The sequence below is a fragment of the Apostichopus japonicus genome, chromosome 2, assembly GCF_037975245.1.
Source record: "Apostichopus japonicus isolate 1M-3 chromosome 2, ASM3797524v1, whole genome shotgun sequence".
NCBI lineage: Eukaryota > Metazoa > Echinodermata > Holothuroidea > Aspidochirotida > Stichopodidae > Apostichopus > Apostichopus japonicus.
This window is the reverse complement of record NC_092562.1, coordinates 19,138,817-19,154,542: the sequence shown is the minus strand read 5'-3', so window position 1 is coordinate 19,154,542 and position 15,726 is coordinate 19,138,817. Positions and strand designations below refer to the sequence as shown.

Sequence of the window (15,726 nt, the reverse complement as noted above, 5' to 3'; positions counted from 1 at the left end):
ATTCTGTTCAGAGCTCGTAATTTTTAACTGAAAACTGATATAGTAATAATGATGCTGATGATGTCATTTTTTTTCCAAACGATTTTTGGTATCATTCAATCCACTTGCATGTTCACTTTTTTCACCCATTTAATTGTTACTAAAGCCTTTCTCAACAAACCATATATATATAGATATGTTCATTATATTAAATTCTCCACTCATTTTATCCTTGCATGGAACAGGCAGCTGTGAGTTGTCAAATGCTAGTATCAATAAGACTGGATTTATCCTATCTGGACTAAATCACATATTATATCAAGTTTCCTTTTCCAGTAGCTTGCTGTTTTTAATGTACTGTACAATGTTTGCATTATAACATATCGGTACAATTTTAGTTTTTTGTTGTTGTTGTTGTTGATATTTTTATTCTTTCTGCACTTGTCCCATGTTTTGCTATGATATATACATATATATTCAGTCAACATGAATGAAGAGTGGTATTTGAATGTTAACAAACTAATTTCTCCAAGTTTGAAATTTTGGCTAGCAAAATGCTTCAAATGATGGCAAATGACATTAGTATGTATCTGGTCACTTTGTGAACCACTCTGTAGCTTAGAATAGGCAAACCTCAACCATCCATTGTCTCCTCTATAGACTGATAATACATTTTTCTTGTACAGTCATTACTTTATCTGCAACTTCAAACTTGTTCATATTAATTGATCTCAACATTTAAAATTTATGCCATCTCTTTGATTTGAACTGAATTGGTGCTTTTTTTGAAAATGTGACAGATCTTTTTTTTTTGTCGTTTTGGAGAGGACACTTTTAAAATGTGCCTAGCGTGTTACAAATTTCAGATCTGTATAATATCTCTGGCTTAATCGCAAAGCAAATATCCAAAAAAGCAAGTTCATGCTTCCTTTTTGCCATATTTTATTTATTAGGTATAAAAATAATACACATGGAGGTAATTAACTGAGATATCAGCAGGCTGTAATTTATTGCTCATGTCAATGTGGTATCCAGGGTTACCATGGGTCTAAAATTCCTGGACATTTCGTCATCCTTTATCTTACGGGAGCATCTGGGCGGATTTACAAAACATTAGCTACTCTTCAGAATCAATTTGTGCACACAAATATGGAGGGGGGAGGGGTAGGGTGCGGGGGGTACCTCTTAACTTAGACCACTCTCCCTGGGTGGAACAACTGGTCGTCCTCCTTTCTTCATCCAAGAGTTCTTAAACACGGAATATATCAGATTAGCCGCCAACTCTGGTAAGGTGACGCAGAGACCACATTGTGTTTGTGCACCGCACCTTATCTGCTGGGTAAAAGCTGCGCATTGCCAGTTGTTCAAATTCTTCTGGTGTTAGATTTCTTGTACATAAAATGTCTGTAATTAATGTTTGAAAGGCCCTTTTTAACCTGTGACTTCTTGGTCTCAAGCAGAAAAAAACTGTTTGGAAAATTTGAATTGTTTTTCTCTGAATGAGAATAATGACAATATATTGACAATGATTCAATGTTAACATGACAACCACAATCGATTAAAACCAAAAGATTGAAGTCATTATTTCTCTATCATATATGTACACATGAACACACACCTGATGCAATGTTAATTTTGAAATCATTCATTAAAACTTTAAGATACAGACGTTTTCGAAATTGTCGTCAAGTGTTAACCTTTCGTTTTATTTGCTATCACATGATCAGCGTTCCACAGGGAGCACCCCAAAGAGCTCTTCCATATCCAGCGTGGACAGTGCCAGCAAATCCTCAAAGAGACAACTGATCTTTGACAGAAAGGAAACAGCCCCATCATCGGACGGTTCACCGTTACCATCACAACCAACCTCACCAACCAAACCCATGTCAACTGAGACTAGCCCCAGGATCAGCTCGAGGGAGGTAAAGTAATCCATTGCACAACTCAAAGAAAACTTTAATAAAAAATAGAATTGTGTAAAAGTTAGTTGGCATGAAGTTTCGATCCTATTTCTGTCAAAATAGATTTGAAATCTTTGACAGAAACACAGTCTTGGATTTGTTTCTCTATTGGTTTTAATGAAGCTTCTAGTTATTTTAAAACCCATGTTAGAAATGATATTTCTTTGATGTTTGATTCAGATTACTCGAGATGTAAAGCAGGGATAGAAATGATTTGTAGGCCCCATGTGAGTGCAAGAACCATGCTAGACCACTCAAAGTCGGCAAAAGTCAAAACTTGAAAATCTTGTCCTCGGTGTAAAAACGTTACATATTTTCCCATGAAATATGGGGAAGGATTCACTGTTGGCTTGCTAGTTCATTAGTACGCTATTCTTTGCCCGGTCTCTTCCTCAGGAACCGAGTTGGCAAGCTAGAGAACATGAGAGGCGGTATAATGAGGAACTCAACAGGCAGTTAAAGGAAGCTGAGGATGGCCAGACTGGTAGGCTACATCCTATCTACTCCAATGTCACCAAGAAATGGCTAGAATTTGAAATCAATTCAAGTAAGTTTTTGTATTTTCCTCTGCACCTGCTGTGGTGAATTTGAAGCACTCGGGGAGGGGGGATAGGGACAGGGGCATAGGGACAGGGGCATAGGGACAGGGGAAAGGGACAGGGGGATAGGGATAGGGGAGGGGATAGAGACACTGGACTAGGGACAGGGGATTGGAAGTATGATAATTTCATCAACTTTATGAAAATTACAGTCCTAATTTAGTCTGATCATCATCTTTGGCTTATCTTATTGATTACAATGTTTTCCTCCCACGGACAGCAGTTGTTCATCGCTTGTAAATTCCATTTCAGAAATATGCTCCATTCAGAAGATGACAAAATGCGTGCAGTCAAGATTTTCCGTGGATCTTGTACTTTTTGCACTGATCAAGAAGCTGCCTCAGGTCTGTTCTGACACCAGCTTCAAGCTCTTCCGAAATACAAGCAAGGGATATGAATTGTACCAGCCAGCCACACCAAAGGTAACTTGGAAACTCTTTTGAAAAACTTGTGGAGGTCCTTTATTTCTCTCCTTGCAAAATGAAGATATTTTTGAAAGTCTCTACTACTTGTAACCATAACACCAGTGGAGAATGTTCTTGAAGTAATAGTGTAAACTTTAATGGAGTTGTACAGCTCACTTAATTGGCATTGCTATATTGCGGTTATCAGTTTGTCTGTCATTATGAGCAAAAGATGTTTGCCCCTAAAATTCCAGATCTACTTACAGTTATTTTGAAGCTTGCATTCTTGGTGAAATCAAAATACCAAAATTTGGTTGAAAAAGAAGAACAAACAATGTATATATCATTCTTTATAATGTGATATTCAGCATCTGTTCAGTACTAAATAAATAATATAGGCCGATGTGATGGTTATCTGTGTAGTACTTGTTGGTACGATGTATGCTGTAGCCTAATAGGATATTGGTATTTGGTGTATCTGAATATCTGCTGTAGGCTATTAATAGGATATAATTATCTGTGTACATGAATGCATGATGTAGGCTAATAGGATATAGGTATCTGTATACATGAATGCATAATGTAGGCTAATAGGATATGAGTATTTGTCGGCTTGAAGGCATAAGGAAAGTTAATGATATATATATATGTAAACTGTCTAATGCATAATATGACAATAAAGACCAAAACTCTGTCAACTTTTTAGACCCTTATCTCCCAATAATAGGCCTACTTTTCGTTTTCTTTGTGTGTCTTTAATTTTTCATAGAAAAATCGATTCGCTTCAACTCAAGGCCAACAAGGCAGCATTCCTAAACCAGGCAATCAGGAGAGCTTTGTTTTGATTGGTCGCAACGTCCACCAATGGCGTTACAGCTTAGATTACAATTTGAGTGAGGAGGAGACCAAAGCTCCCAATCTCACCAATCCACAGAGTAAGTTTCTGATCTCTTACTGTATGTAATAATTTATACCACATGGGCAAGTCGAAATAAACAATGTTTTTATTCTGTGTTTCTGTCAACGTCAAACTGTGATACTTTGCACCTATGGGATCATTACCAGATAATTACACGTAATAAATTGTTTCTTGATATTAAGGGAGAAAGCAAAGCAAGAAGAAATGTTATGCTACAAAGTTTATGAAGACTTGGAAAACTGACAGGGAATTTATATTAAAACAAATTTGCAAAAGGAGGTATATTATATTGTCTAGAATTTGGATTCTAACCAGTAATCCTGAGGTTGATGGTTTGAATCCTATTTCTTGCCAAAAACTTTCTTTCCAAATTTTAAAACATATGTATTAATGTAAGTAGCTTTCAAATAAAGACATGGACTAGAAATTTATGGTTGTTGAAAACAGCCATGAGTGAGTGTGTGTGGTAACTTTAATACCATTGTGTGTTTGCAGTGTTCCAATGTTAATGGGGTCAGCTACACAAAGAGTATATAATGGATATTTTGTTTGCTAATTTTAAAACATTGATTTATCCAGTAATAAAAGTCTGAATGCCTTTTTTTTAAGAAGGATAATTAGTTATTTGCAACAAAAATATTCTTTTTATTATCACTCAAACCAGAGATATTATAGGCGTAGCCTTGCATAGAAGAATTTCGAGAAAACTTTTGATCTTGTCCCCAAGTACTATAAAAATTATTTTCCGATTGCAATTTTTTTGTTCTTCCTGGTCATGAAGAAATTTTTGATAGCTTGGGGTGTAACATTGCACTGCTCACTCGTGTGTGACAAACAAGTATGGAAAGTTGAACATTTGTGATGGCAAACTTTAGCAACAGAAATCAAATAGCCGTTTTGAAATGAGAGAGAGGTTTGTGGAGTAAATACCTGGCACCATTTATGTTTGGTTTGGTTTCGTTTTTTTTATAAAAGGCCGCAAAAGTTATCAACAATTTTCACCATGCGACCTGAGCGCGCAAAGTGCCAGAGACGATTCACGACTCTTGGCTCTGAAGGGGAACTCCCAAAGTTTGCATCTGGTGCCACGACAGAGGCTATTCTTACTATACATCATCGACAAACAGGTGAGACAGTGATCGGATTTCGGTTTTATAGAGTAACTTCTCTCGGAGTAAGGTTATGCTGGGACAATAAAAAAAAAAAATTCATAGCTTGTAACAATAGATGTTGTATGATCTTTGAAAAATCTGTTATTTGTCATAAACAAGCCTGCAGCCACATACCTAGCATAATCGCCCTACTTTGCATATAAGTAGCGGGACTGAAGATTTTATCAGCATTTACCGTTGTGACTATGTAACCTATAATTGAGTGTTTTTTACACAAGTACAAAGTTTATACAGAGTTCATACAGTATATTCTGCGAATTACTGGAGTGAAACAGGAGGGAAGTGGAAGAGTCTTGAACATAAACTTTAGCTCAAAAGTTGCAAAATAACACCATTTTTTGGAACTAAGCATTGGAAATCATATTAATAGTTCCTCTGAGAGGAGGGGAATACCACTTCCTCTGCAGACCCCATGCCCAGGCCACAATAATCACCACTGTAGGGATTGCCAAGATGATGTACCCATAGACTTCTTCGCCAGGCCACAATATCCACTACTGTAGGCTTGCCAAGGTGATAAAAGGTGAAAATTGGGGTCACTACAGAACAAAGTTTGAAAATGAGGATTCAGATTTAGTATTCATTCTATCCCAAAATATTCAATCACCAAAATGCTTCCCTCTGCAAGTATTGCCAGACTGGATCAAGAAATTGTTGTTATCATCCCCTCAGGGTTCCACAGACTTCATTGTCAGACTCACATCAGACTTCATTGTCAGACTCTCATCATATTTTTTCTTTGTTGATACCCATTCTTATCTTTTGGTATCTTTCTAGTTCACTCTGTATACTTACAACTGGTCCTTGGAGCTGGTCCAATCCTTCAGGGATTTCTTCCATCGTCTGATCATGTGGCACAATTCCAGGTCGCATCTGATGGACTGCCTGGTCATGCAGAAGATGGGTCTGTATCACCATAAGCCGTTTGGTGATACCGGACAGGTGGGTCTATGGTTTTATCATGCAAATTTTACCAAATTTAATCGTCCAAAAATGTCTATAGATACGACACCCGTGATTGAAGATAACATCCTTAAAATGCTTCCCTTTATGTCAGTAGGGAGGCCTTGAAAGATATTCCCATGAGTGAACTTGATTTCTTAACAAGTTGGTTGGAAATGGTCCTCCTGGGTACCCATTTTCTTATTTCGGTAGGTCCCCTGTGCACCCGTTTCTCACTCCTTCAAAAACCTAACAATACTATGGTAATATATTTAATAGCCTAATGTTATGATATATGTATGGTTATGTGCATAGTAACACTCTGAACAACTGATCTTATCAAAACTAACACATGGGACATTTTTACCCCAATGTTGTTTTATGAAAAAGTTTCAGAACCCTGAAAGTATGCATCTCTTCCATCCCACAAGCCTACTACTGCGATGCCCCAATTGAACGAACTACTTGTGAAAATGTGCTTTGTGTGATCAAAGAAGTTTTGAAATATCTGTTGGGGTATATTTGAAAATAAACCCCACAAACCCCCGGGTTGAGTAATATGGGATTACACTATTACTCTTGTGTTCTCTTGATCAGGAGGATAATCCATTCTGTAAGTCCATGGGTGAGATTGATAGCCTGGTGAAGCAGCTGGTACCCCCTAATCTGAGCAGCGCCAGTCACGGACCCTCCACCTCGCTCCCTCGATCCCAGAGGAGAAGGCATGCAATCCTTCCGCCCTTTGACGAGACCATGGCCATTGGTAAGATACCACGGCCCCTTCATACTTCTCATTACAATGCTTGGAGGGACCCAGTCCTCAGGCACGGGGCACAGCTGCAGGAGGTTTGCAACCAAGCTCGAAAAGGTTCGTTTTAATAATTACGTGCTTATTTCTTTGGTATTATTACAATTGTTTCGTGCATTACCCGTTTCATATTTAGTAAGACACTTGCAATGACTCTTAGTTACAGCTACCATTGGGTGACAAAATGCCACCATAGTTGCAGCTCTTGGGAGATACCACCTCTTATGGTACCTCAAACAATAGAGCTACTCAGTGCTCACAACAGAACAAATCTATTTAAACTTCATGTAGAGAAACATGAATAATTTGACCACAGGTTCCTCCACCTGGCCAGTACTGGCATGAATTGTGAGCCTTTTCTTAGATACACTGAGGGATATCATATTATGTGTAAATATTATATAGCTCCATATTATGTGTAAAGGTTATGTGTAAATATTATATTGCATTATATCATATGTGTAAATCTTAGGTGTAAATGTTATGCGTAAATATTATATAGCATTATATCATATGTGTAAATGTTATGTGTAAATTTTATATAACATCATATCATAGTATGTGTAAATGTGTAAATATTATATAACATTATATCATAGTATGTGTAAACATTATGTGTAATATTATGCAACATTATATCATGTTATTTGTAAATGTTATGTGTAAATGTTATATAACATTATATCATATTATGTGTAAAATGTTATGTGTAAATATTATATAACATTATATCATATTATGTGTAAATGTTATGTGTAAATATTATTTAACATTATATCATATTATGTGTAAATGTTATGTGTAAATATTATTTAACATTATATCATATTATATGTAAATGTTATGTGTAATATTATATTATACAAATAATGAATGGTTATGAGTGCAATAGTGCAAATATTTCATGAGTTGAAAGATGGAATGTTCCATTCAACGAGGCGCAGCCGAGTTGAATGGAACAAATTACATCTTTCAACAAATGAAATATTTGCACTATTGCACGAATGGAAACCATTCATTATTTGTATATAACATTATATCAATATTATGTGTTAATATCATATTATGTGTAAATGTTATGTGTAAATATTATATAACATTATATCATATTATGTGTAATATTATATAACATTATATCATATTATATGTAAATGTTATATCATATTATGTGTAAATGTTATATAACATTATATCATATTATGTGTAAATGTTATATAACATTATATCATATTATGTGTATATGTTATATAACATTATATCATATTATGTGTAAATGTTATGTGTAAATATTATATAACATTATATCATATTATGTGTAATATTATATAACATTATATCATATTATATGTAAATGTTATATCATATTATATGTAAATGTTATATAACATTATATCATATTATGTGTAAATGTTATATAACATTATATCATATTATGTGTATATGTTATATAACATTATATCATATTATGTGTAAATGTTATATAACATTATATCATATTATGTGTAAATGTTATATCATATTATATGTAAATGTTATATAACATTATATCATATTATGTGTAAATGTTATATAACATTATATCATATTATGTGTAAATGTTATATCATATTTTATGTAAATGTTATATAACATTATATCATATTATGTGTAAATGTTATATAACATTATATCATATTATGTGTTAATGTTATATAACATATCATATTACCTGTTAATGTTACAATGCAATACATACTGTAGAGCTTTGCAAACTTTTCTCTGTCTCTCACTTAATAGTTTTCTCCTCTCTTTGATACAGATTCAGACGTGCAGAACAAACTTCGCAATCTCTTCTTCATCTGGCAACAGAAGAAACGATCGTATCAACCCATCAGTGTAAGAAACTAGAATCTATTCCATTTCGAGTCGTAAATGCAGATGTATGCAGCAATCACTTTATAAGCTAGTTATTTAATAAGAGATTGTTTTGTTTTGGTTCGTATAGAATATTATTTACAGATCTTATCTGCAATTATCTGATCAAGCACACCGTGTAGATTGTATTCTAGAGAAACTCTGTACCATGCACAGGTCAAAAGGTGGTACAGCTGTGCAGCTTTCGGGTGCTGTACGGCATTTCTTGAAATAATAGACAACATGTATGCTTTCACTGTTAATTTGCCACCATGCCTGTATAATCGATAATCCCTCCTCTCTCCTCCCTCCTCCTCCCTCCTCTCCACCCTAGAAGGAACCCAAAAAACAAAAGCTAGAAAATAAACAACTTGTGAATGCTAGCTAGGTTTGTTTAGATAGTCATTCATTTATTGTTATTTTGAAAATAATTGTATGATAATTTTGCAATCTCCATCTAAGACAAGCAAAAAAGGCCTTTAAAAGTGTTCCCTTTCTTCCCCCCCCCCCTCCCTCTTGTTGTCACAGGTCGACACACTAGAGACCCTCAAACAGCAGTCTCGTCTCTTAACCCACTGCGCCACACCCATCCTCTTCAGTCCATTGTGGAGGAAACAAGTGCTGGCAGATGACGACTGCGAACCGATCAGCCAATCTCCTGGGGGCAGTGTTCACGAAGAGTCGTGGCACATGGGGTTACGATACACCTTCCTACAACAGTACATCCAATATCTTACGATGAAAAGGTTTCATCAGATCGAGACCACCAAAAACTCTCCCAAAACCAGGTCAGTAGTTTCGGGATCACGTGACATGTCTAGTCGGGCCGGTCTGTCTGTCAAACTTTATAGCATCTTCCGGTAATAATGACCATCACTTCCCATAGCACATACTTAAGACAAATGGAAGATTGGAGTTCCATAATTTCCTCTCACGTGTGAGTTTCAATTTCGTCAATTTCTTGTAGAAGTTTATGTCCCGAAGGTTACAGTCGGCTGTCAGAAATATTTACCTTAATTCCCTTTGAAATAATTGAACAATGGCAAAAATAACTGGGAAAATTATAAACAAATTTGAAGAGAGCAGAGCATTGTCTTTTTTGCTCTCTTCAGATATACTTTTATTATTATTGAATTATAGTTCTGAACCTGGTATCTTTTGAGGGTATGAATTGATGGTTAATTGTACCTCCCACATACCTACCAGTGTACAGTAGGCATGTGCATATGGAATTGTGAATCAACGTATTTTGACACTTCCTGAAAGACAATTACCTTTTTTGCTTTCGTGTTTCAATTCTATTTATCCTGTTCTGTTTTCAGCGGATTTTTTCTTCGTGTTATTTTATCAGATTTATCAGATTCTAATAACACTCTCATTGTATGATTTTGTATCGTATAGCTTCAGTCTGACCAGCAGACACGGCAAAGAGGGCCAGTTACCGGAGGGGCGTGGCAGGAGGGTAAGAACGGCATCGGTCAGGTATATGCAGATTACAGTACTCGGTGGGATTATCCTGGCAGAGCTGTCATTTGAGGTATGAAAATCATAATTTAATTTATTAATACTAAATTCTTTTCAGCGAAAATTATAATGCTCTCTGTTCCTCAGAGTACCAACTTATCACTGTGCAACCATTAAACTTTGAACTATTGTGTCTAGGCATCAAAGGCATCTCCAAGTGCCTCTGATGAAGACATCTCGCCCTCTCCTGTCTCTGCCATTTTTTGCTCATTGAAAATTAAGGCATGAATCTAATTCTGACTCATGTAAATTTGCCCTACATCCAGTGATTATATCTTATATTGTTTTGATATTAGTAGGTTAGTGTAACAATCAGAAGTGAAAATTGAATTTTTAATACTGCAGTTGTGATTGAAAATTAAGATAAGATTTACATGATGAAATCCTCAGCTTCAATGGCTGAATATGATATCAGAGTGGTTGGGCTTTTTGTAATGGGCATCTCCAACATTTCTACCGAGGGCGCTGTTTCAACCGAAGGCGCTGTTTTATCGGTCCCGATGTGCGTGATCCATACTGTTTACATGATCTCCAATGGTTTTGTGTAACTCAATCTGTGTGCTTTGTGCTAGTTTGAAACCATCTCGTCTTCAGTAACGACAAACGAAATTGGATACACCACTACTGGTCTACTAGGAATCGCAGGGTATAAGTCCAGTATCTTCCAATTCAGTGATTTCAGAGACCGCAGCTTGTCAAGTTTTGCGGAAACAGATAGGACCAGTATGACAGCACCCTCTGTTGATTTGTGGCGTGACTGGAGATCCCCATTGTCAAATAATACCCTCGTTTCTGATGTCTTACACCCTTTAGCTGATTGCTCAACATACCTCATTGTCATAACCAAATTTTTCCGGTTAAAGTAATTCTCCATGTTTGCTTCAGAGTTACATCAATGCGTCATTGATATTGAATTTTATGACACAAAAGCAGAAATATGAAGTGCTGTTTTGCTGTCGAATGTTATCACTGGCACTGAATTTTCGTCAGTGTAACATTTCTATTTAAGATGATGTAAGTCTGGACCAGATCTATGGCAATAAAGCATGAAATGTTTGATTTTTACAGAACTTCTTCTGTTTCTTTGGGAGGTGACATCCATAATAATACTTTCTTTCCTTTCTCTGCAGCATGTTTTCTTTTGTGTCAGGTTATACGCATTTGAGAGTTCCCGTCTGCCAAGAGAACTCAACATCAACTCAAGAGTAAGGACCCCAATTTCTCTTTTTAAATTTTCTTTTTGGTTAAATAATTTTTCTTCAAAATCATTTTTTGTAAGAGATTTGACTAGAATTTTGTTGTCTGCACCAAAAAAAAAAAAACCATTAATACATTGATACAGAAATTTAGGTGCACAATTGTGTAAATTTATTCTAGGAAAATATAGAGATATGAAGAGAACAGAATTTGGGTATGCTAAATATTACTCATTATTACCAAAAAAACCAGGGATATCTGATAAGTTTATAAAATTCATATTAAGAGGGAAAAAATTATATATATATATAAAAACATTGAAACACAAGTTTCCTCATCACTCATAAAGTGGGTATATCTCCTATGGGAATAATAAATTTGGTCATTGATTTCATGTTTTGATTTGACTCTTACAGACAACAAAACAAAGTCAAATATCTATGGCAGATTGCTGTCTATAAATTATAATAATTCAGAATCGATTGCAATTTAAATCTTAGTGGAGTCTTCATCCATGAAATGAGCCATTTGGAGGGCCTCAGAGGAATTCATATTTTAATTTTTCTTAAATTGGACATCTTTCAATAAAAAGCTCATAGAATATTTGAATTAGACAACAACGTCTCAAAACTAGTTTATTAATAAAAAACTATAGAGCTGTGTGCAATTTAAAAGTAAAATAATACAGCAATAGTCTTCTTCATAGTATATGATGTCAATTGAATGAAGAAGTGCTTGTCTTGTTATAGGATCTGAACACCACATGAAAGCTTCATCAAAGGGTCCTTAAAAGATTGATACCAATGTTTCAGAGGGCCCTGAAGTTTTTTCCTAGTAAGATCTAACAGACTAAAATGAAACAGACCGACAGGTTAAAAATGAAACATTTTCATTCCAGTCGGCCTGTGGAGATGAACCTGCTTGGGTAGAAATATCAGACACTCTTGACTAGTATATATATTTACCTATGGGAGGCTTTGTGCAGTAGAAAAACAAGTTTTTTCCCCCTTCCTATGACCTAAAAAGAAGCTGGGGGTATTTCATATCCATATTCAATTTCCAACCAGAGTCACTACACTTGACCAATTTTTTTTTACAATTCTGTGAAGTATTTCATCTCGTCCAAAAAGCTGCAATGACTAGTTTTGGTAGCGTGACCAGTTAATCGTAACAACTGCTGCTTCCACATTTCCTTTAGATGCTTAGTAGGCTATGCTCCATACATGAAACTGTGGTAGGCTAAACTGTGAAAGTGTGGTAGACCTACTCAAACTGCTGATATTTTATTTTCTCAAAATCTTTGTGATAATTTCCCAACTTGGCCATTATTTTGTGTAGCTCTGTGATATGTTCTACCCGATAAATTATACCCCTTGCATAATCCTCTCTCGTTAGATTCACTCGTGCTCTCTTACAAACGACACGTTTCCTTCTCAACAAACTGGTTTATATTAGTTTTAAGTGTTTAACCAAGATGAAAACATTTCAGCCCTAATTCTTATATGCAAAGTAGGCTAGGCTTCTATGGAAGTGTGTGTCTAGACTTAAAGTGCACATATTTTGCTCTGTACAGTAATAGCAATTTTAGACATTTGTTCTCGACGATCGTGCTACAGAGCTAAACGGCGAGAGTTTCTATAGGAGAAATGTTTTGCGAGGGCGAGAGAAACACAGTGAAAGCAGGCGCAACCAGTTGCTATAATCTCATTCTTGGTTTTCAATTCTTTTCTTGTTTCAAGCTTGGAATGCTCTTTACGGATGAGTGCGACAGTTTCAAGGATCTCATCCACCTGCACTCCTTCTCATATGACTTTCATCTCCGGACTGTCCAAGAGTATCTCAGTTCACCAGAGATGGGCTTCAAGATTCAGTACCACATCACCAGTTTCCTCTCCGATTTCATCAAATTTTTCAACCCAATCCCTAGATTTTGTAGTAATTTAATACATTCTGGTAAGTATACCTTTTTACCATCCCCTCGCCCTCCCCCTACCTTTCCCGGGGAACCCCCATCCTCCTTGTTCTTAGATTGTGTGTCTACACTCCTCGGTCCTTACTGCATCACAGTATTGTATAACACACCACAGTCCAGCCCCATGCAAGCATTGACAGAGACCCTTGTACATTTTCTCAGTTGTTGTTACAGTAAAGCTAATGTGTTTCAATTTTACTCTCTTGAAAAATCTCCACATTCATCACAGAGTGTAACTTTGAAGGGGGTCAAAAATTTTCCATCTCAAATTTTCTTTTTCGCTTCCTGTTCGTTTGCCATCTTCAGAAACGCAGGGTTTCCTCAGTCACAACACACCGGCCCCCGATCTGTACGAATACCTCACCAAGCACAAACTGGCCGAGTTCTTCCTCTTGAACATGAACAAACCAGAAGAAAGCGCTGAGCAAGAACAGGAGAACGCGCTGGTCAGTTTCTCCAGACTCTGCGGCCGGTTCAGAGCCTCCACCAGCTCCGGCAGTTTCCTCTCGGACGAGATCAACGTCAGCTTCATCATCTCGTGGGACGAGGATGAATACGAGAGCTCCACGCGGCCGGGGACCCCCGTCCCGGGATTCATGTGCGAGAGCGGGAATGCCGCCAACGCGGCGGACTCGGAGAAGAACAAGAATCTGATGAGGCTGAAGTACTTCTTGATCATCAATTCCATGAAACACGTCTTCCCGGCCGCGGGGGTGATGTCCTCTGTGATGGGAGCGGAGCTGGAATCGGTGGAGAAGAACCCCCGTTTCTCGTACATGATGAGCGAGATGCAGAAGAAGAGAGACCTGGTGAAGAAACTAGTCCGTGAGGCAGCGACCTACTGCAGGAGAGACATGCTCTGGAATAAACTGTTAGAGGCGGAGGGCGAGAAGACCGCATCCTCCAAGAAGACGAAGAAGAAAGATGCTAGCGAAGACAAGGCAGAGGTAAGGTGGAGGATAACAAACTGATTAAAAACTAACATCAATTATTACATTTAGTTCATTTAATTCATTTAATAGAAGAAAGATACTAGTGAAGGCATAGGTAGGACGGAGGCTTTCAAACTAATTAAAAACTAAAATCAATTATTACATTTAATTCATTTAATAGAAGAAAGATACTAGTGAAGGCATAGGTAGGATGGAGGCTTCCAAACTAATTTTAAACTAAAATCAATTATTTAATTTAATTCATTTAATAGAAGAAAGATACTAGTGAAGGCAAGGCAGAGGTAGGATGGAGGCTTCCAAACTGATTATAAACTAGAATCAATTATTGATATATAGAAGATACTATAGTGAAGGCAGGATAGAAGGTTTCAAATTGAGTCAACTAAAGTTTCTCATTAGAAATTCATGTGACTACATCTCTGTTTCTACATGGTTACTTTTCACTGGTGAAGCATGTTTAAAAATACTTGGAAGATTTATGGAAGACTTATTATGTTACTCTCTTGTTTGTGAGAATGTTGGGGAGGGGAGTGGAGGGGTGTGGTGAGGGTCTTAGCAAGTGGCAGACATTGAAAAAATATGTCAAAATCTTGTTTGTAGTAAAGGGATCAAGTTGTTTCCAGCTGAGGTTTACCACGTAACCTCTTCATGTCCCAAGGGCAAGGATTTTAGCAGGAAGTCTGTTAGGTCCTCAGGACTAATGTTCTGTGGAAGTTTTGTTCATTTCTCTAGTTTATACATTTATTGGTGAGGTATCCAACAGTCATTTGTATAGAATGTATTTATAAACTCATATATTTTGTAAGCATTACATATGGTCTCAATGGTTACATGATTCACACCTCTGACACAAGTGTGAGATAAAGGAGACAGATTTACTGACCATGCAGTTGAAAGAATAAACTCTCTACGTCTGTCATCTTGTCACCCACACAGCAAGAAATCAGTTACGCAGAGTTCAACGTTCTCCTGGAATCCACCAAGCGGTTCCCTCTCACGGCTACGGACAAATCTCTCATCTCGCTGCTGGATAATAACCGCCAGTGGTACGAGAACCTGCTGACATCTCTGAGGTCAAAGTTCAATGTCATGGCACGTTACTTCAAGAGCGAGGACGGTATGATCCACCAGTTGGCGTTGCTTAACCAGGTCTACCAGTCCATGGTGGTGCTACTAACAGTGGACTTTCAGTCTAATGCGGTGGTAAGTAAAAAAGCTTGTTCATGTAATCCCAAAAACTAATACAGAAATATGATAGATATTATTCAAAGGTTCCTTATTAAGAAGAGAAAGTATAACCACTGATGGAGGTGGAGAAACAGAGACAAGCCTGCTAAAACTATGTTCAACTGTATTAAATAGTGATGACAGGACGGCAAGAAATAGAACTGAAAAAGACCAGA

The 15,726-nt window shown here is 36.8% G+C and overlaps 1 protein-coding gene across 8 annotated transcripts in view; it reads left to right on the top strand.

The window, feature by feature from the left end:
* The window catches only part of LOC139981183 (KICSTOR complex protein SZT2-like), a 69,394-nt gene that overhangs the window by 51,632 nt on the left and 2,036 nt on the right, over nt 1-15,726 (top strand). For all 8 annotated transcript variants that reach the window (XM_071993408.1, XM_071993387.1, XM_071993441.1 and 5 more), the window contains 14 exons: nt 1,707-1,901; nt 2,337-2,487; nt 2,792-2,961; nt 3,713-3,878; nt 4,838-4,989; nt 5,812-5,976; nt 6,574-6,844; nt 8,583-8,659; nt 9,206-9,465; nt 10,079-10,214; nt 11,332-11,406; nt 13,138-13,351; nt 13,677-14,317; nt 15,260-15,526. In XM_071993408.1, the coding sequence (XP_071849509.1) occupies nt 1,707-1,901; nt 2,337-2,487; nt 2,792-2,961; nt 3,713-3,878; nt 4,838-4,989; nt 5,812-5,976; nt 6,574-6,844; nt 8,583-8,659; nt 9,206-9,465; nt 10,079-10,214; nt 11,332-11,406; nt 13,138-13,351; nt 13,677-14,317; nt 15,260-15,526 (2,940 nt within the window). The remainder of the gene's footprint in view (nt 1-1,706; nt 1,902-2,336; nt 2,488-2,791; nt 2,962-3,712; nt 3,879-4,837; nt 4,990-5,811; nt 5,977-6,573; nt 6,845-8,582; nt 8,660-9,205; nt 9,466-10,078; nt 10,215-11,331; nt 11,407-13,137; nt 13,352-13,676; nt 14,318-15,259; nt 15,527-15,726) is intronic.